We start from the raw sequence: 22865 nt of genomic DNA on the forward strand, positions 1-22865 counted from the left end.
CCTAATAACACATTCTATTCGATAGCCATATTTTGAAAGCACATTCTGGTGTCACTCTTGTACACATTTTGGTCTATACCTCAAAAATTGGTCTACATATGGAACAAAACCCACTTACAAAACTAACGCAGGTATGATCTCTAAAAATGGTTCATTCGATCTTGAGTTATAAAGTTATCATGAGATTTTGAATAAGCTTTTATATATAACTCTAGTCAACTTTAACTTTAGTTTAAACGCGCACTGAAAACCCGTGCATGAGTTAAGGCTTGGTTTCCTCGAAAGCGGTGCCGCTATATAGAGGCCGTTACATAGCGGTAGAGTACGTTGTCAAAAATATTGCAATGGAAAAGTAATTATGTGGAAACTAAGAAGACGGAGAAGTTCACCGTAACGTAATATAGCGGCCGGGCATAAAACAACCCATGACGGTATTGCCAAAGGGTTAATATTTTGTCAAATATTTCAAAATATTTATAAAATAAACAACATTTTTGAATTGAAAGTTTTTTCTTGTGAGTTTATTAAAAGAAAAATTATAAAAAGACTAAAAAAAACATGCAAAAATGTAAAATTAACTTGTGCAACTCGTCTGTCGTAACAGTTCGTAGTTTCCAACAAAGCGTTGGCGCTAGAAACGATGGGTATACCGGCCGGTCCTTAGCGGTACCTCTTTTGGAGGAAACCAAGCCTTTAGTAAGCTAGTAATAGATGACTGAAGGCTCTATGGTATAGAAAGTAAAGGTTGAAACAGGTCAGTTCTATTTTGCTTTGATATTTTACATCAAAGCCGCCCCTACCTTACACTTTCTCTATTTTTTCACTAAATTACGAAGAAGTTGCATTGTACTTAAAGATACATTTCATCACATTGGACTCTCGATACTTTTTTGGACCCTTCTTTGCGTCTATAAGAGCCCTTATCTTATGCGGGCCTTAAGCAGTTGCCCACACTGCCTGATAGATAATACGGCACTGAAATCAACAACATACATGGGTAAGTATGTGTGTCATTATAGTAGCAAAAACAATCTAAAAACAAAACAAAAGCGGTTGAAGAAGAAATAAGAGCATAAAAAGCAAATGAAGACTAAAGAAATATAAATAAAAATTTAAATGAAACTTAACAAATAAAAACCCCACGATAGGAAGTGCCTTCAAAAACATATGGATGGATGCTTGTGTTTTGGTTCTCAAAAGGCAAAATGCAAAGTAATCTTGCCCCCTTCTTTTAATTCAAGAGAGAACGTTGATTGAGCCATTGAGCATATTGAGTGGGAATTAATGAGTGAGAAGCATTGAGAAGTAAATTCATGATGCCATATATAAGAAAATTCTTTTCTAATACGGAGCATAGTACCAGTGCTGCCAGAAAAAATTTTGCGTTGTTGCTAAAAAAAGGAATAATGAGCTAAAAAGCAAAATAATTTCAAACAAGTTCAAAACCAATGAAAAATATCTTGACATATTTTTTTGTTTACTAAATTAAAAGTTGACTAAAAATACAATGTAGAGGATACTAAACTCTCTGAATTGATTTCAAAAACAGGATACTCACATTATTATTATTTCTAAATCAAGACTGTGAATGTCCCTTTATTTTTCAACGTTTTATTATTTTAAATTCACATATGTATATCTAATCTTTTCTGCCTTTATTTAGTTTTCCGGTTCATTTAAATTTTCAGTTTGTTGAATTGCTCAAGAATTCATATGTTTCAACCAGGGCCCGTATTACGTCTTACGATCAGTGACTGCAAATTAAATGGGGTCGACCAGTTTCAACATCCACGTCGATGGCACTACGCTGCCGACTGTGCTACACACCAATGGGTGTGACGTGTGATCAGGATCTACATTTTGGTGAGCATGCAGCCGCAATTGTACCGAAAATCCAGAGCCGTAATAAAATCCTCAAATCCCTTGCTGGCAGTACTTGGGGAAAAGAGAAAGAAACGCTCATTACCACTTACAAAGCAATTGGCCAGCCGATTGCATGCTACGCGTCCCCGATATGGTCACCAAGCCTAAAAACGACTCACTGGAAGAAGCTACAGGCCTGCCAAAATACTGCTCTCAGAACCGCCACGTGCTGTCTTCTTATGTCCCCAGAGCACCATCTACATAATGAGGCGAGAATACTCCCCTTCAGGGAGAGAAATGAGATGCTAGCTAAACAGTTCCTGTTGAACACGCAGAAACCTGGGCATCCCAACAGACATCTGATTGATGAGCCAACGCTGTCCAAGGGCTTAAGCTTTATGAGGAAATACGGCACCTGAGAACTCAGCCGTATGAAGCAAAAAACCACAAGCAGGTCCTCAGTGAACTCCACAAACAGGCGTCGGACCTTTATGCCAGGAATTGCGGGGTGAATCCAGTACTCAAAGAACAGTACCTAAAACTTGCGGAAGAGGAACGCACACTCCCCAGGGAAACGCGAGTCACTCTAGCTCAACTTCGATCCGGATACTGTGACAGGTTAAACTCTTACCTATCCAGAATCAACCCCGACATACAAAATGTATGCCCTACTTGCGATGTGTCTCACATGACACCAACCATCTCTTTAATTGTAATGTGGAACTAATGCCTCTAACACCCCTCACATTATGGTCCACCCCTGTTGAAACAGCAAGTTTCCTCGGACTCCCGTTAGAGGATATTGATGACAATTTGTGATCGGTCGGACCTATTGGATGGGGCGAAGCACTGATACAACAACAACAACATCAGTGCCTGCAAACCATTTCCACTGAAGTGATAACTATGCAACTATCAAACTTTTTTTGAAAATGATAATAAATAATGAATCGAACGAGTACAATTTGTCGTTAGTTCAAATATGCCATTAATCCGATCCACCTTTTCAGAGCTATTGTGATTTAAAAAATGAGTTTCGATCACGTATCGTAACATGTAATACGGGCCATTCTTTGGATTTTTCCTAATTTTGCAAGTGAAATAAACATGAACAACTTTAGCCCATTTTGTTTAAAGTGGAATTTTTGATTTTCATGCAAACCAAAAAACAAACAATTTATAATTTGCTAAAATGTCTAAATGTTAGCTGGTGGTAAATTACCACGGCCAAATTAAAATTGACTAAACTAAATTGCATTTTTATTAAAACAAAACATTAAAAAAATTCTCTGGGTACGTATATTTTTGACCCAATTCTGATATAGGGCGTTTTTCAAAGAAAATGAGATATGGGCCTTCTCGAACCTGTACCATGATATTATCATTCAACTTTACGGTCATATATAATCAGACTAGAAGTTTCTGAACTGAAAGAAATAAAGTGTATCCAATAATGATTTTGGAGGCTATACATACAGTTTTCATATAACTGATATTTATATCGTTTTTCAAGTTCCAAAATAATCTTTATAAAGTTAAAATCTAAAACTATCATTCAAAAGGTCGCCAACGAAAAGAATCCTAAGCGATTGCCACAGGTCGAAAATGAAAATGTTCGCAGACACACACATGGGTATAATCGTCGATCGACCAAACTTCTACAAGGGCCACGCTCAAGGAAAACATTAATGTATAATAACACTAATGCGGGTTAGTGAAATCATCATAGTACTTCACCTAGTAGCATAGTCGGGCACAGTGCACTGCCATTAATTTTTGAATAGTAGAGTAGTAAATAAATACCTGCGCCATTTACCTCCGAGGAGCTTTAGCCCGAGCTTGTCTTCAAGTTTGCGTCCTACTCGGAGTGTTTGCGGAACCATTGCCAAGAGGCGAGCCAGCGTAAAAAACTGTTTTTGCAGTTTGCCCGCGACCATCACGGCGGTCGTTAAAAGACATACTAAAAAAGTTTCAACTAAAATTAAAACCAAAGTGTTTTCACCTCGACTACATTTTGGTATGCAATTAGGATCACAATCACTAAAGTTTGCTACGAATTTAAGTAGAAACATAGTAAATGTTGTTTTTAGATTTGATAAGATTAAAGATAGTTCAAGTGCGCCTTTAATAAATTTTATATTCATGCCCACAAAAATAGAGGTACGATTTTCCATAAATGCTACTCGCCTATAAAAAAGATATAATACGACCTGGTAGAGGGGGATACCTCTCCTAGGCTCCTAGTGTTTCGTAAATAATTTTTGATTTATTTCAGACCTGAGGGAGTTTGTTCCCTCGCCCCTCCGGATCCCAACTAAATTCCCAGCAAACACAGTTTCTAACGTTAGAGAAATATTGTAATTTTACATTAGAATTCTAATATAGCTCTCATTGTCACAGTTATCGATTATTTGCACGACATGATCACTCATCCTTAGTGTTATACAAACAAAATAAAAATAGTGAAAAGTTGTGTGGAAATATTATAAGTTGCGAAATAAGTTTTTTTATTCATAATAATAAACACTAGTAAGTGAAAATTAATCAAAAAAGTTAAGAAAGGAAAGCGAGCAGATTATTGAAGTGCTATTTGAATGGCATGAAGAAAACGCTTCCTCATCCGTACCTCAAACCAAACGCTGAGCTTAATCTTTAAGTACGGTTTTAATTTAGTATAATAGAAAAAGTCTTTGAAATATGTTCATTCTTAATACATAAGCTTATAACCAAATAAAAGTATTTGATACAAATAATGATAGAATGAAAATTCCGCTGATTTTAAATAATTGAACTTAATTGCGCATCACTTCAAAATTCTCATTAGAAAATAACGTTAGAATTCGATTAGAATTCTAACCCTTTTCTCGATATCGAGAACGAAGTCCCCTTTTTGTCGAGAATGCTATAATTTGCGACAGTTTCGCAAATCGGCCTCTAACCTTCTACCTTTGAGAAATACATTAGAATTCGATTCGCCTTCTAATCGTTTTCTAATGTAAATGTTTGTTGGGTTACTTTAACTTCCAATTCTAAACCAAGGTGGCACTAATCATATTTTCAGGGAAAATTCATTAAGTTAATTAAGTGTCTTCTTCATCGGGGGGATGGAATGCACAAAGTTAAGCAACATTTTACTAAAGTACTTTTTTCCCACGGCTGTGGCAGGGGTCTCTGGACCCGGCCACTCCGAGCCAAGGGAAAACGGGGCCGCAACAGCTACTTTAACCGGGGGAGCGACTGCGTTGGAAACGACGGGTCGGCTCCCCATGGACGACAAGAGGGCAACCTCAGTCAACACAGTCTTAGGTGATCGGACGGGGGCAAGCACCAGTATGGCGGCGAAGGTAATTGCGCTGGCAACGGCGAACACTGACGCGCCTGCTGATGCTGGGCGCCCGTCTGACGCCGGTATGGCGACTGTTCTCCCCACGGCTGTGACACGATCTGGTCACACTGAGCCAAAGGAGAAAGGAGCCATAATGAAGACATCATCCGGGGGTACGACCGCGAGGGCAACTACGGGTCGAACCCTTCTCAAGAAGAGTCCCACAAGGGATCATTCCACAGGAACAAGAGAAGGGCTGCAAAAGTCATGTCAAGGTATGAGGGTGTTCCGCTGGAAACGCTGTCAGAGAACGCCAGGAATTCGGTGGAAAGGGCGCGAGCTCTACTGCCGAATTTTCGGGGTTCTCTGCCAACAAGCGCAACCCCATATAAGCGTCAAAGGTCCGATGAGGACATCAAACCACCGCCGAAAAGGCACCAGAATCACCCCGCGGTAGCCAAACCCAGCTTTGCCGAGGTAGCCAAGGGCCGGATCCTTATAGGAATCCTGGACCGAGGGAATGACCGTGGTGCAATCCCTAAAGACCAGTGGCCGTACGTCCGGAATGAAATCGGTAACGCCGTTCTCGACGTGCTGATGGAGTCTCCGGGTAGTCCGCCGCGAGGTTCTGATGCAGGATGGTCCCAGGGCCAAATCAAGGTACTCGCTTGCGAGGACGCAAGGTCTGTTGCGCTGTACAAGGTAGCAGCCGCAAAGCTGGTACAAGTCTATCCCGGGGCGATTATCGAGGTCGTCGACTGGAAGGACATTCCGGCTCGGCCAAGGGCCAGGGCATGGGTTACAGCGGTTCCAGCAGAACCTGAGAGAATTCTCAGGATGCTGCAACTGATGAACCCGGCTCTCCCAACGCAGGACTGGAGTGTCATCCAAGTCGAGGACGCTGTAGGACCTAGGAGACAGGTCGTGTTAGCCCTGAATAAGGAAGCTCTCGAGCCCCTTAGACGGAGCAAAGGAAGAGTGTTTTACGGCCTCGGCGAGGTCGTAATTCACGTATACCGTGGGGACGCACAGCGCGCATCCCTTTCGAGTGCCTCTTTGGACACGGACATTGAGGCACCCGAAGTGGAAGCGGAAATCTCCGACACCGAAAGCCTGGTTTCCGCCACGTCAATTTGCGCAGGGGCTCTGGGCAATTTGTCGATGGAGGATGCTCTGCTGGATAGCGACGGAGAGGATCCCAACATCACGGTGATGGAGGCAGGGGAGTCTGAGCAAGCTCATGCTGAGGTTGCTCCAGATAAACCTGCACAAAAGTAAGGCAGCCTTGGCTGCTCTCATCAGTCGCCTTTCTAAAGGCGACGTCGAAGTGGTCCTTATCCAAGAACCCTGGGTGAACAACTGAAGGATTTGCGGATTGGGGGCCATTGGGTTTAAGCTCATCCGAGCTGCAGATGAAGGTAAAGTGAGAACATACATTTTAGTAAAGTCTGAGCTAAATATCTTTCTCTTACCTAATTATAGCAATGGTGACGTTACAAGCGGAGGCACCCAATTAACGCTAGCCTCCGTTTATATGCCGTACGACGGAGAGAAACCTCCTCCGCAAAAGACGGTAAAGGATCTGGTGGCCGACTCAAGCAAAGGCCATCTGCTAATCGGGACAGACGCAAACGCCCACCACGTGCAGTGGGGTAGTTCCGACATAAACACTCGTGGTGAGTCACTTTTTGAGTACCTTTTAACAACTAACCTTGTAGTGTGCAATATAGGTAATGAACCAACTTTTATTACTAAAAACCGTAGAGAGGTTATTGACCTCACTATTTGTAGCGAATGCGTTTATGGGTGGGTTAAAAAATGGCGTGTTCTTGAGGAACATTCCTTTTCAGACCACCGGTATATTGAAGTAATGTTAGAGTTCTTCGTCGATCAGCCCATTGCGAGACGTAACCCACGTAATACAAACTGGGAACTACATAATGAGCTGTTAGCAAGAGAACTATCAGAACTGCCCCCACAAAGCCCCTCATCAACGATGGAGCTAGAGGGTCTGGTAGAAACCTTCACATCGGCATTCTCAAAAGCCTTAGAACAGGCCTGTCCATTGCCAAAACCGCGCGGTAAGCGTAAACCTCACTGGTGGTCCCATGATCTGGACCTACTTCGTAAATCCTGTAGAGAACAGTTAAACAAAGCCAAATTCTTTGATAACGGGTCACAATGGCTAGAATACAAGGACAAACTAAGGACCTACAAAAAAGTCCTGAGACACGCGAAGAGAACTTCATGGAGAAATTTCTGCACTGGAGTCGAAAGTGTCGTGGACACATCCAGGCTACGGTGCGTGCTTTCTGAGACGCAAACAGCTATTAGCTTTCTGCCGAGACCGAATTGGACCTGGACCAGCAAAGAAGGGGAAACTCTAGAGCTGCTCCTGGACACACATTTCACGGGAAATATGACCAACGCACCGAAAGTACCTGCAGCAAACCAAGCTGTGAATATACCCATCACTGAGGAGAGAGTGAGGTGTGCAGTCAAAAGTTTTAAACCTTTTAAGGCTGCTGGACCAGACGGGATTGTACCCGCTCAACTTATCTACTCTTTGGAGTTATCAGCCAACTGGCTGCGGAACATATATACCGCTTGTTTGGCTATGAACTATATTCCGTGTGCATGGAGGAGCGCCACGGTCATATTCATTCCTAAGGCAGGCAAAGCCTCTCACTACGAGCCGAAGGACTATAGACCTATCAGTCTTTCATCCTTCGTACTCAAGACCCTAGAGAGAATAGTTAGCGATTTTCTCACTACAAGCATTGATAGCAATCTCATTTCGGACTATCAACACGCGTACACCAAAGGTAAATCTGCGGAGACTGCGCTACACAGCCTATTCTCTACTATAGAAACATCCTTGTTCGAAAAGGATTATTGTCTTGTGGCCTTCCTAGACATTGAAGGAACATTCAACAATATAAGTCCAGACGCCGCTAACAATGCTTTAACTGATCTGGACGTAAATATACCCCTAGTGGGACTAATTGATCAACTGCTCAGGGGAAGGAAGGTTGAGATAACACGATTTGTCGCAAGGGGCACGCCCCATGGTGGTGTCCTTTCCCCTTTACTATGGAACCTAACGGTAAACTCGCTATTAAGAGATACTAGTTTGGGGAGCGGGAAGGTCGTGGCATATGCTTATGACCTAGCGATTATCTACAGAGGCAAGTTCCCTCAAACTTTGTGCGACTTGATGCAGGTAGCATTGCGAGAGTTTTCCTTGTGGGCTTCCCGATGTGGACTCAGCGTCAACTCCGATAAAGTAGAGCTTGTCTTATATACCAAACGATACAAAATACCATCGTTTAATCTACCAGAACTAAATGGGGTGCGCCTAAGCCTGGCAGATAAAGCCAAATTTCTAGGCGTAGTTTTAGACAAAAAGCTGAACTGGAAGGACAACGTTATCCAGCGACAAAAGAAAGCGTACATTGCATTATATACGTGTAAAACATCCATTGGCAAAAAATGGGGACTCACCCCCAACATATGCAGATGGATTTATACCGCGATTATCAGACCCATACTGCTGTATGGGGTAGTCGTATGGTGGCCAGCCTTGAGCAAGGCGTCAAACCTAAACTTGTTGGGTAAAGTCCACAGATCCAGCATGATAAGCATAAGCGGGGCTCTAAGAACAACGCCTAGCGAAGCTCTTCAGGTCATTCTTAACATCTTTCCATTGGATCTGGCTGGTCATCGGGCAGCGGCAACGTCAGCCCTGCGTCTAAGGGAGTTGTCGTGCTGGAACAACAGGACCACAGGACACTCAAGTATACTAAACAAATACAGTTTTCTCCCTCCTAGCACGGATCGCTGTGCGACCACAACAGTTGCGGAAACCAACTTTAAGATAAACATACCCAGCAGGGATGACTGAACGGAGTCGGATAAGTGCCTTGCTATGAGCAACAGCTAAACGGGAGAGTTGGGGTGGAGTATACTCAAGGGACCTTGACCTCCAGCTCTCATTCAGACTACCTGACCACTGCAGTGTATTCCAGGCAGAAGTTGCAGCCATAATGGAAGCCGCAGCTAGGATAGGGACATACATTGTCGGCAAAGAAATTTTTATCTTCAGCGACAGCCAAGCTGCCATAAAATCTATGGGCTCCCACTCGTTCAATTCTGAACTAGCACTAAACTGTCGCCGATCTCTTCAAGAGATGGCTCAACAGAACCGTGTACACCTCACATGGGTCCCTGGACATAGGGATATCGAGGGAAACTGCATTGCAGATGAACTCGCTAGGCAGGGTACAACCAAGCAGGTTCTTCCTGGACAAGAACGCTTAGGTATGCCCCTGTCCACATGCAAGCTAATGCTAAAAGAGCATATCTACCGTCAAGCCGGCGAAAGATGGCTACAAACATCGGGATGTCGAACATCGAAAGAAACCTGGCCTAAATGGGATCCTAAAAGGTCCCGTCACGTGTACAACCTAAGAAGGGATACAATTTCCACGCTTGTGGGGGCACTAACGGGTCATTGCCTCATAGGTAGGCATGCAGAAAGGCTAGGAGCGCCTTATCGTCGTTGCTGTAGGAGTTGTAAAGAAGAAGAGAAACAAACGCTCATGCGCAGAATGTTTTCATGGTTTAATGTTAACAATTTATTATACTCAGCTGAGCAGAGCTCACAGAGTACGTTATTTTGTTCGCATAACGGTAATCCGTAACGGCATAAAGTAATCGAGATAGATATAGACTTCTATATATAAAAATGATCAGGGCGAAAAAAGAAATCCATTTAGCCATGTCCGTCCGTCCGTCCGTAAACACGATAACTCGAGTAAATTTTGAGGTATCTTAATGAAATTTTGTATGTAAGTTCCTGGGCACTCATCTCAGATCGCTATTTAAAATGAACGAAATCAGACTATAACCACGCCCTTTTTTTCGACATCGAAAATTTCGAAAAACCGAAACAGTGCAATAATTCATTACCAAAGACGGATAAAGCGATGAAACTTGGTAGGTGGGTTGACCTTATAACGCAGAATGGAAAATTAGTAAAATTTTGGACAATGGGCGTGGCACCGCCCACTTTTAAAAGAAGGTAATTTAAAAGTTTTGCAATCTGTATTTTGGCAGTTGTTGAAGATATCATAATGAAATTTGGCAGGAACGTTATTCCTATTACTATATGTATATTATATTAAAAATTAACAAAATGGGATGACGAACACGCCCACTTTAAAAAAAAAAAATTTGTAAGTCAAATTTTAACAAAAAATTTAATATCTTTACAGTATATAAGTAAATTATGTCAACATTCAACTCCAGTAATGATATGTTGCAACAAAATACAAAAATTAAATAAAATTTCGAAATGGGTGTGGCTCCGCCCTTTTTCATTTAATTTGTCTAGAATACCTTTAATGCCATAAGTCGAACAAAAATTTATTAATCCTTGTGAAACTTGGTATGGGTATCGCTTCTATGACAATAACTGTTTTCTATGAAAATGGGCGAAATCGGTTGAAGCCACGCCTAGTTTTTATACACAGCCGACCGTCTATCCTTCCGCTCGGCCTTTAACACGATAACTTGAGCAAAAATCGATATATCTGTACTAAACTTAGTTCAAGTACTTATCTGAACTCACTTTATCTTGGTATTAAAAATGAGCGAGATCCGACTATGACAACGCCCACTTTTTCGATATCGAAATTTTCGAAAAACGAAATCGAAAAAAGGAATGAAACATGGTGATTGGATTGGTTTTTTGGCGCAAAATATAACTTTGGAAAAAACTTTGTAAAATGGGTGTGACACCTACCATATTAAGTAGAAGAAAATGGAAAAGTTCTGCAGGGCGAAATCAAAATCCCCTTGGAATCATGGCAGGAATACTGTTCGTGGTATTACATATATAAATAAATTAGCGGTACCCGACAGATGATGTTCTGGGTCACCCTGGTCCACATTTGGGTCGAAATCTCGAAAACGCCTTCACATATACAACTCAGGGCCACTCCCTTTTAAAACCCTCATTAATATCTTTAATTTGATACCTATATCGTACAAACACATTCTAGAGTCACCCCTGGTCCACCTTTGTGGCGATATCTCGAAAAGGAGTCCACCTGTAGAACTATGGCCCACTTCCTTTTAAAATACTCTTTAATACCTCCATATGATACCCATGTCATACAGGCACATTCCAGGGTTACCCTAGGACCCCAGCGGGGTAGGGGGTCAGAATATTGCCGCGGTAGGTATGCTTGTCGTTAGGAGCGACTAAAATACCAGATTCAAGGGGCTGTGTAGCGCAACCCTTCAGGTTGCCAGCGCAATATATAGCTTCTCCAAACCCAATTGTCAACCTTACCTATCCGCGGCGAATCCTGTTTCACTAACAGACGAGGCTCTGGCAACCCCAATCTCCTCATGGAACTTGGGGGTGGGGAGGGAGGGAATGGCCTGAATGTTTAATGTGGCCACATAAATCGTTCCCGGGATGGTCGGGCTAGCACCTTAATGGTGCTGTGGTGCCGAAGCGTACCGGATCTGTATCCGGCAAAGGACCATTACAGCGATAACACTCCCCAAAGCCTTCGGCGAGCAACCTTATCGCTACAACAACAACAGGGTTACCCTAGGATCATTTTCCTACATGGTGATTTTCCCTTATTTTGTCTCCAAAGGTCTCAGCTGAGTATGTAATGTTCGGTTACACCTGAACTTAGCCTTCCTTACCTGTTTTGTTTAAATGTTTCCTTAGACTCAAGCAATAAAGTAGTATTTGTATGGCATATTTACGAATTACTTTTTGTGTGTTAACAAACAAGGGTATATACGTCCTACCTCATTGATTTTTCAACAACTAAAGGGCTAATTAAACTTCCTTAACACTAACGCCATAGTCGTAACCATACCCATATCCATAACCATCTCCAGTGTGATCAATTAATGCTGCCTTAACCTAAAAATCGTAAAAATTTCATAAAAATTAAGAAAACGCAAAAATTACAAAAATATTCCACAAAAATAAGTCTCTTAGTCATAACGTATCCAAAACAATAAATAAAATCTACAAAAAAAAATATTAAAATCACCAACTCAAATATTTTTAGGTTATGGATATGGCGAGAATCCAAAAACCAATTGGTTGGCTATAATAGCCGTGTTTTTTTATACACGCGTATACGTGAAGGCCAAATTACACTTCCTTAACCCTAACGCCATAGGCGTAACCATACCCATATCCATATCCATCTCCAGTGTGATCAATTAATGGTGCATTAACCTAAAAATCGTGAAAATTTCATTAAAATGCAGAAAACGCAAAAAGTTACAAACATATTCCACAAAAAATAGGTCGCTTAGTCAAAACGTATCCAAAACAATGAATAAAATCTACAGAAAGTTATTAAATTCTCTAACTCAAATATTTTTAGGTTATGGATATGGCGAAAAACCAAAAACCAATTGGTTGGCTATGGGATGGTTATGGCGTTAGTGTTATGGAATGGCACCATTAATCGATTACATTGATTTCCATAAGGTAGGTTCGATCAGCTGTTTTATCTGATTATGGTTTTATGGTTACAAGTCACAATTAATTGGCCCTTTATACGTTTGCGCGTAAAAAAAACGCCTATCCTCGCTTAGATAATGCTTAGGAGACCCATCTAGCGGCAGTGGTTAAATAACTAGCTACAGCCACAGGGTGTACCGAAAAGCGGAGACACAACCCTCTGATGGCCATAGGGTATAACATATAGCTAAATCAGTTGCGATGAATTGTGGACACACATAGAATACATATAATTAGAGTAGAGGGTGAAAGAAAAACACATATTTCAGAGTATAATGGGTATTGAAATTTAGTAGTACACATTTTATGCGCAGCAAGTTCAGAGGTGTATTTAAAGTTTGACGCTTAGCAGTCCATATAAAATTTAAGCGTATAGACGTTTACGTGTAAAATAAAACACGGCTAATATGGTTATGGCGTTAGCGTTATGATATGGCACCATTAATCTATTACATTGATTTCCATCAGGTAGGTTCGATCAGCTGTTTTATCTGATTATGGTTTTATGGTTATAAGTCACCATTAATTGGCCCTTAAACCACTACCAATAAGATGATTTTAGTTTTACTCACCCAGCCACAGTTTTCATTTTACGGACCACTGGCTTATACTAAGGGGTAAGTTGAATATAAATCGCTATTAAGTTTTGAAACTTATTTGGTGCCAATGTAGACGCGGGAATATGTTTTAGAAGCAATTGACAACACCTTAGTACAGGCACCCACCAATTCTTAAATGTCATTTCACATCTTGACAAACACGTGTTTATGTTTTTTGCAGCCGACGTTTCTCCATCCAATTTGTAAGGTATTCTTACAAAAAAAAAATAAAACTAAATAATGGAGGAAGAAGGTCCCAAGGAGGCAGCCATAGATTTTGTGCCAGCTCTTTGCTTTGTGCCACGCGGCGTTGCTAAGGAACGGCCAGAAAAGATCGTACTCACGCAGGGCGAGTTAGCGCGAATCATTGAAGAAACCAAAAACAATCTAGAGGAAGATGGCGAGGATGAAGATGACGACGAGGATGGTGGAATGGATGTAGATGATGTAGTCCGTCCAGGTGGCGTTAATCGCAATCCAGATGATGAATTTGATTTGGCCAACTATGACAATGAAGGTACTACAACTACAGCGGATATTGGCGGTGTTGTTGATGCAAATGAGCAGCTACCAGATGAAGATAATGATTCCGAAGCTGAAGATGAAATTATAAAACCAACTGATAATTTGATACTAGTTGGACATGTGCAGGATGATGCTGCTTCCATGGAAGTGTGGGTTTTCAATGAGGACGAAGAATCTCTGTATACACACCATGATTTTATATTACCAAGCTTCCCCCTATGCATTGAATGGTTGAATCATGATCCGGGCAGTGACACGACTGGCAATATGTGCGCAGTTGGTTGCATGGATCCCGTCATCACTATTTGGGATTTAGATATACAGGATTCTATGGAGCCCATATTTAAATTAGGCTCAAAGGGTAATCGTAAAAAGCATAAAGAGGCCTATGGGCATAAAGATGCTGTACTGGATCTCTCTTGGAATCGGCACTTTGAACATATACTAGCCAGTGGCTCTGTAGATCAAACAGTGATACTTTGGGATATAGATGAAGGACAACCGCACACAACAATTACAGCATTTAAGGAGAAGGTACAATCGCTGGAATTTCATCCAGAAGAAGCTCAAAGTATATTAACAGGTAGTGCTGATGGCAAAGTACGTTTATTTGATTGTCGTAATGCCGATACAGTTGATAGTGATTGTGTGAAATGGAAAATACCAGGTGAAGTGGAGAAAGTACTATGGAATCCATGTGACACAAATCATTTTGTTATTGGCACAAATGACGGAAGTTTGCATTATGCAGATAGTAGAGAGCCCAAAAAACTGCTGTGGACTATAAAGGGACATGAAGAAGAAATATCGGGCATTTGTTTCAACAAGGAACTTTCGAATTTGTTGACTTCCACATCGACTGATGGTATGCTAAAAGTGTGGGATTTCAATGGAGGTGCTATCAAAGAGGTATATTCGCACGATTTCCAAATGGGGCGATTGCAGTGCATGAAACAATGTCCAGAAGACCCATTCACATTAGCGTTGGGTGGTGAAAAGCCACCGCGTTGTCGAATCTACAATATAAAGAACTTTGAAGTGGTGAGGAAAGTTTTCAAAATACCTGAAGTGTTGGGGTAGAGGAAGAGGGTTATAGGTATACAGAAACAAGTAAATGTGACTTCGATATATGACTATAATTTGTATTAAAATGTACACGCATAATCCATGTATAAAACTAATTTTTTATAAAAGAATAAAGTTTCATCGAATTTGTAGTTTTACATAGTGTTTTCAAGATAAATTCAACGCATCGCTTATTTCAAGAGGCTGAAGAAAAGTTTCGAGTTAACAATGTATTTTTAGGTAACTATAGAGTTCAACTTACCTTACAGGAATGCTGCAGCTCCATTAGTAAAATATGCCCTGAGGTTGTTGTAATGACAAGAAAAAACCTTAACATTTTTGGAATGACTCCGAAGTGGTAGTTCTGGAGACGAATAAAAATTCCTGTCGTAGAACTTATGCATGCATAGCTAAGTGTTCAGTGATCGTATCATTACAAAGTCTCAAGGGTTGCTTTCATACATTGTTGTTGTTGTTGTTGTTGTAGCAATGCTTTCATATATTGGTCTCTTTTCCTTGCCTGGCAACAGCATAACCAGTACTACGTGCTCACCTCTTACAAAAAGCTGCGACAACTCCCTTTGTATTTCTATATTCTTTCTATTCAAGCTCTTAACCTTTTGCGCTGGTAGCTGAATGCCAAGCTCTTGCAAACGCAAACTACAATCCTCCGACACACCACACATCTTGTTTACGCCATATTTATATTTACGTCGTTGATATACTTCCTTTACATCGCGCAACCATAGATTCCAGAATTTGTCAAAGCAAATTAGGGTTCCTTCCAAGCTACCACGTATACCATGTTCATGTCGCACTAGCACACGCACGCGTCTTTTCTCTTCCATACATTCTCTCAATGCAATCATGGGGCCAGTCACACCATCAATATATGTAAAAATGCTATTCGTATGCTTGAGTTTCCGACTGCCACCTTGTACAGGCATTTGATGGGCCTCGAAGCGTCGCGCTTGTGTTTCTTCACCGATGATGGTTTGCTTTTTACATCTGAAAGGATTAGAGCCAGTGGCTGTCTCTTCTGCAACTTTTTTGGCACCTTTATTTGTTGCTGTGACATTGCGCTTATTTAAATTTGTAATGCCAAACCTTTTGAATGCACTCTCGAATGCCGCAAGATTTTGGTATAGAACTTTGGGTTGCTGCTCACTGATACGATATCCTGGAGCGTACAGAGCACGTAATGGATCAAATTTCTCACTTGTTATATCCAATTCACTATCTACAGATTGGGGAGAATCTGGTGGTTCCACTTCCCCTGTGGTGAGAACTTCTATCATAGCTGTTCCTTTAGCTTCTTCTTTCGTTTCTTTAGCATGCTGTGCATTGATTTGTCTTTCTTGGCTAATTTTGTCTAGTTATTTAGTTTCTTAAGTAAATTTATATTAATCTTCTGCAAAAATTCGATTTAGCGCGCCCATGGAAGAAAGATGAACAGCTGATTTAATAATGCTAGCAGAGTTGCCAGGACTTGCCAGATGCAGCCGTGAAGGTATAAAGGCCGCGGCACAATGACAATTGTCATATATATGTGTTTGACACAAGCTTATGCATTCCAATAACACTAGAACAATTAACCAAGATGCTGCTTTTGTAAATATGAAGGAACTTCAGACTTGACAATTGAAATTTATTACGCCTTGCCCATTCGCATACAAAATTTCGCGAAACACTGTTATAAAAATTCTCCCTATACAGCAAAAATACTTGCTAACATATTTGTGTCGTATTCGATTGTTATATCGCAGTTTTTTATTGCGAAAAATGTTAGAAAATTTACCAACCAGTGGGAAAAATAATTTCACTTGCAACGCGTGCCAACACCCTTAGACAAAGCAAATGTCAAATTCTTCTTCTTATGTTTTGCTTGTAACAAAATTTGGAGTTGGCTACTTTTCAATATCAGATGGCGCTAGTGTCGCTCATTCTACCGTTCTCCATAAAAACACGTGCAATCTACTCATAATCCATAAGCTTGTGTTAAACTCATCTATATGAAAAGGCTTATGCGTCGGTGCTTTAAACCCGTAAGAGTTGAATAATTCGTTGACCTCATATTCCACTGTTGTTGTTGTTGTTGTAGCAATGCTCGCCCCACCTAATAGCCGCGACCGATCACAAATTGTCATCAATATCCTCTAGCGGGAGTCCAAGGAAACTTGCCGTTTCAACAGGGGTGGACCATAAGGAAAGGGGCGTTAGAGGCGTTGGTTCCACATTACAATTAAAGAGACGGTTGGTGTCATGTGGGGACACATTGCAAGCAGGGCATACATTTTGTATGTCAGGGTTGATTCTGGATAGGTAAGAGTTTAACCTGTTACAGTATCCAGAACGAAGTTGAGCAAGAGTGACACGCGTTTCCCTGGGGAGTATGCGTTCCTCTTCTGCGAGTTCTGGATATTTTTCTTCAAGTACTGGATTCACCGGGCAATTCCCGACATAAAGGTCCGACGCCTGTCTATGGAGTTCACCAAGGACCTGCTTGTGTTTTTCCGCTTCATACGGCTGGGTTCTCAGGTGCCGTATTTCCTCAAAATGCTTACGGAGATGACTCCTTAGGCCCCTAGGCGGTGCTGGTTCGTCAATCAGATGTCTGTTGGGATGATCAGGTTTCTGGGTATTCAACAGAAACTGTTTGGTCAGCATCTCATTTCTCTCCCTGATGGGGAGTATTCTCGCCTCATTATGTAGATGGTGTTCTGGGGACATAAGAAGACAGCCCGTGGCGATTCTGAGAGCAGTATTTTGGCAGGCCTGTAGTTTCTTCCAGTGGGTGGTTTTTAGGCTTGGCGACCATATGGGTGACGCGTAGCACGTAATCGGCTGGCTAATTGCTTTGTATTTGGTCAAGAGCGTTTCTTTATCTTTTCCCCAGGTACTGCCAGCAAGGGATTTGAGGATTTTATTACGGCTCTGAATTCTTGGAACAATTGCGGTTGCGTGCGCACCAAAATGTAGATCCTGTTCAAGCGTCACACCCAAGATTTTGGGGTGTAGGGCAGTCGGTAGCGTAGTGCCATCGACGTGGATGTTCAATATGGTCGACATTTGGGGCGTCCATGTTGTAAATAAGGTCGCGGAAGATTTAGTCGGTGACAATGCCAGGTTTCGCGAGGCGAAAAAACTGGAGAGATCAGGGAGATAGCCGTTTATTTTATTGCATAGCTCATCGATCTTAGGGCCTGGGCCTGTGGCCATTATTGTGCAGTCATCGGCGTAGGAAACGATTGTGACTCCTTCCGGTGGTAAAGGTAGCTTAGATATGTAGAAATTAAACAAAAGCGGGGATAGGACACCACCCTGTGGCACCCCTTGTTTAATTCTCCTTTGTTTTGATGTTTCGTTTCTGAATTGCACCGATGCCTGCCGACCACCCAGATAATTTGCGGACCACCTTTTAAGACATGGGGGAAGGGTAGATCCTTCCAGGTCTTGCAGTAACGAGCCATGGTTGACCGTATCAAAAGCTTTTGACAGGTCTAACGCTACGAGTACTGTTCTATGGTGGGGATATTGATTCAAACCGCAATTTATCTGGTTGCTAATGACATTTAGCGCGGAGGTAGTACTATGGAGTTTTCTGAAGCCATGCTGATGAGGGGCTAGCTGCAAATGTGCTTGGAAATAAGGGAGCAAAATGGCTTCAAGCGTCTTTGCCACTGGCGATAGGAGAGATATCGGACGATATGACTCACCTACGTTAGCTGGTTTCCCAGGCTTTAGTAGCGGGACCACCTTGGCCATTTTCCACTTCTCGGGTATGACAAAGGTGGAAAGAGACAGGTTGAAGACATGCGCTAAATATTTGAAACCCTCGTTCCCTAGGTTTTTAAGCATCGGCATGGCTATGCCGTCTGGGCCCACTGCTTTGGATGGTTTAGCGCGACCAATGGCGTCCTCAACCTCTCTAGCGGTGATGGTAATTGGTGACGCGCTGAGTTTGTGTTTATGTGCGTGTCTATTGGCTCTCCGTCTATCTTTGTCGACCGTAGGATGCATTATATATTGTCGGCAGAAAGCGCTCGCGCATTTTTTCGCATCCCACAGCACCTTATCGCCAAAGGCGATGGAAACTTTGTCTTTGTGCTTAGTCGGATTCGATAGGGACTTTACGGTGGACCAAAGTTTACCTACACCGGTAGAGAGGTTACAACCTCTTAGGTGCTCTTCCCATTTCGCCCGCTTGTGTTCGTCCACAAGCAATCTGATGCGTTGGTTTATATCTCTTATTTGGTGGTCGCCTGGATCAAGCTGTCTTATAAGGTCGCGTTCCCTCGCTAAGCTCGCGGCCTCCGCCGGGAAGTGGGGCCGGATTTCCGGAATTCTCCCGGCGGGAATGAAATGTGCCGAGGCGGATTCAATGACCTTGCGGAAGGCACGCTCCCCTTGGCGGGCATCAGTCGGGATAGGGAGGACAGCAAAGCTGCTGTCTGTTGCAGATTTATATTCTTCCCACTTTCCTTTTTTGAAGTTTATGAAAGTGCGTTTTTCGGTGACGATGAAGTCGGCGGTACGTTCGAACGAAATAAGTATGGGCAGGTGGTCGGATGCCAATGTTACCATCGGCTGCCAGTTGACGCAGTTTACGAGTTCTGCGCTCACGATTGAGATATCTGGCGAGCTATGACAGCTACCTACCATACGTGTGGGGGCGTCTCCGTTTACTGTGCAGAACGTCGTTTCGTCTATTTGATCCGCCAACATCTCACCCCTACTGTCCGCCCGCAAGTTTGAATGCCATAGGTCGTGATGGGCATTGAAATCGCCTAAGATAATGCGATTGTTGCCAGTGAGTAAGGCCTCGATATTAGTTCGGTATCCACTGGGGCAACATGTGACAGGAGGGATGTAGATGTTGATGATTTCTAGATTTGCATCGCCTGACCGGACAGATAGGCCTTGACGTTCTAAGACATTGTCACTGCGGTCGATGCCAGGATCAAATATATGATATTGCACAGAGTGGTGTATAATAAACACGAGGCCGCCTCCATTTCCGCTCTCGCGGTCTTTCCTGTGGACATTATAACCAGAGCAGGTCGGCAATGCAGATCTTGCTGTGAGTTTAGTCTCTTGAATCGCAGCAATGCGGATGTTGTGCCGCTTCATGAAATCGACTATCTCCGTAATCTTCCCAGTTAGTCCATTACAGTTGAACTGCAGAATTCTGAAGTGCATAAGGGGTGACGCCGCCACTCTAGGGGTAAGTGCGGGGTGACTACGCCTAGGTTGTGGAAGGCCAGGACGCAATTGCTGTTGTGGCCTTGGGACTGGGCGCCCTTGGGCAAGCATTGGGGTACCCTGATGATTTGGGTTTGCGACCTGGCAACATGGCGCGATGAAACCCGTCGAGGGGTTGCCGTCGCGGAGACCAGAACATCTAGGAAAGTGGCACCACCCAAGGCAGGAGCTGCATTGAGCGGATGTCGCAAACCTATATATTCTGTGCTGGCAGACGGTGCAAACGGAGGCAGGGACTAAGAGTCTGTTTCCCTGACCTGCACGATTGCTGCCAGAAAAGAGGGGGGAGAAGAAGACGGGGGCAGGGGCTGATGCTCAGCATTGCTACCAGCTCTACTACGAAGGTAGTAGTTATGAGTGGTATCAGCTGTTTGGGTTGTTGGCGCCGTGGGGCGCGAGCAGCAGCGGGTACTTGTTGTGGCTTGCTGAGCAGCGAAGCTGCTGGAAGGTAGTGGGGATACGCTTAGGCGTAGACTACGGGACGTCCTTGGGCGTGAGCAGCAAGGAGCCACAAAAGATTTATAAAAGTTACGTGGACGTCGGGTTTTGGGATCAAGCCCAGAACAACCTGTCCGATGCAACCATCCCTTGCTCGAGACACACTGAACAGAGTATGACCGTCCTAAAAAGATTCTTTTCTGGCAAATGCAGCAAAACCATTTCTCAGGACCGGGGTCAGGAGACGGACCCGGATTGGGTTCGATACCTTCCCGGAGTAAGAGAATATGTAGCAGTCCTGCTGCAAGGAGCTGCTGGGAGGATGACAATTTGTGGGAGGGACGAAACAAATTAAATGGGGTCACACTGAAATGACAGTCCTTGGTCGGGAAAAATCCCGAGTCGCTCCGGTACATAGAACCGACTGCCTTGGGAAGCGCATTCCACTCTTGTTCCGGAGCAAAGCAAACAGAGGTGGTAAAAGTCCAAAAGTATCGAGAGGTTATTTACCATTGAAACGAAGTCGAAAAAAATTGTGCGTCTATCAAAAGACATTCACGATAGATAAATAAATAAATAAATGTAAGGTACGATAACCTCCGAAGATATTTTAGGCCGAGCTTATCTTCCAATTTGCGCCGTGCTCCTTTTATATTTTCCTACAAATTGAGTCCGAACGGCATCTGCAAGGCATTGTGGATAAGACAAGTGTAATAACTTCTGCATAGACGTCCAAATTACAAATAGAATGAATCACATGATTTTTTATTGGCTATCGCTGTCTCATTCTGTATCTCTTTCTATCACCCACTGAAGATAGCCGGCCCTATGCGCCGCCATATTGAAGACGCTGTCAAAATGCTGCCAAAACGGTTAAATGTAGCCATATTGAACATCCTGTCAGGCAGTTGACGCATAAGATATGACACTTGCTTCATCTACAATAGCCATCATCCAGTGAGTTTTCTAGCCCCGTATCTCGCTCAATTCTCACGACAATGCTCTGTATCATTGAGAGACTTGAGAAGCAGATGTGGTGATATTTTTGCACACGTGAAATGTGATAGGCAGATGTCGCCGCTGTTTTTCATTTAACTCAGACGAAAGACATCTATTTTTGAAAAAGTACGTTTATTAAAGGCAGCGTTGCCAAACTAAAGACAAGTAATTAACAAATTATCTGGCCCACAAATTGAGCTAGACTTCTATCTGGCTCAAAACGTCGTTATTGCATTTACATCCGAAATTATTTATCTGGCTCAGGATCTTTGCGACGGAATCCTGGCTAATGTCTGTAAAGCTAAGGCCACACTGAGCTGCACTACACTGCGCCTCAAAATATTATTTGCATGTATTCTTATGGAACAATTCACACCTAGCGGCAGCAGCACTACGCGGCGTGGCCATGAGCGGCAATGTTGATCAAATAGGCAAAAAAGTGAAGCGCCGCTGCCGCTACATGTCGCGCCGCTTAGTGTGCACGCACCTTAAAGCAGATGAATTTTCACTGAGAAGCTCTTCATGGCACAAATACACTTGGAGTGCTTGCCGAAACCAAATATAAAGATGTTGCAGGCGCAAACTTCGGTGGCAAGCAGCGGAGCGTAACAAAATTCTAGTAGGTCACTTTCACCACACCACACCACACAAAAACGTGTTTCATAAATTTTGATGTTGCTTTAAGCTTGGTTTCCTTCAAAAGCGGTGCTGTTATGTTATGGCCGCTAAAGAGCGACCGGTATACTCACCGCAAAGCGAATTCGGGGTTCGCCTGGACTCACCGTTTTCAGCGGCACTGTTTTGTTGGAAACTGCGACAGACGATTCGCGAAATTTAATTTTGCATTTTTGCGTGTGTTTATTATTTTCTTTCAATAAACGTACAAGAAAAAATTTTAATTCAAAAATGTTTTTAATTTTTTTATAAATAATTTCAATTATTCGACAAAATGTTCACCGCTTTAACAATAGCGTCGGGAAAAAACGCTGAGGAACGAGTTTCTACCGTCACGTCGGCCGTAATATTTTATGCCCTGCCGCTTTTTTACGTTACGGTGAACTTCACCGTCTTCTTAGTTTCCACATAATTACTTTTACACTGCAATATTTTTGACATCATACTCTTCCGCTATGTAGCGGTTGCTATATAAGGGCACCGCTTTCGAGTACACCAAACCTTTGACCGGCGTTGTGAACCCAGGATCTTCCGTATTGTAGGCGGA

At 42.7% G+C, this 22865-nt stretch overlaps 2 protein-coding genes across 2 annotated transcripts; one reads left to right on the forward strand and one right to left on the reverse strand.

The window, feature by feature from the left end:
* The first annotated feature begins 13502 nt into the window (after window positions 1-13502).
* On the forward strand, window positions 13503-15122 carry nclb (no child left behind). Its single transcript, XM_067772534.1, has one exon. The coding sequence runs from the start codon at window positions 13595-13597 to the stop codon at window positions 14957-14959; it is 1365 nt and encodes a 454-aa protein (XP_067628635.1). The 5' UTR covers window positions 13503-13594; the 3' UTR covers window positions 14960-15122.
* On the reverse strand, window positions 15001-16431 carry Lsm11 (U6 snRNA-associated Sm-like protein LSm11). The gene is made up of 2 exons (XM_067772535.1): window positions 15207-16431; window positions 15001-15148 (listed from the first exon to the last, which is right to left on the reverse strand). The coding sequence occupies exon 1, from the start codon at window positions 16240-16242 to the stop codon at window positions 15388-15390; it is 855 nt and encodes a 284-aa protein (XP_067628636.1). The 5' UTR covers window positions 16243-16431; the 3' UTR covers window positions 15001-15148; window positions 15207-15387.
* Between the last annotated feature and the right edge of the window lie 6434 nt (window positions 16432-22865).

The sequence above is a fragment of the Eurosta solidaginis genome, chromosome 3 (genome assembly GCF_040869045.1).
Source record: "Eurosta solidaginis isolate ZX-2024a chromosome 3, ASM4086904v1, whole genome shotgun sequence".
Classification (NCBI taxonomy): domain Eukaryota; kingdom Metazoa; phylum Arthropoda; class Insecta; order Diptera; family Tephritidae; genus Eurosta; species Eurosta solidaginis.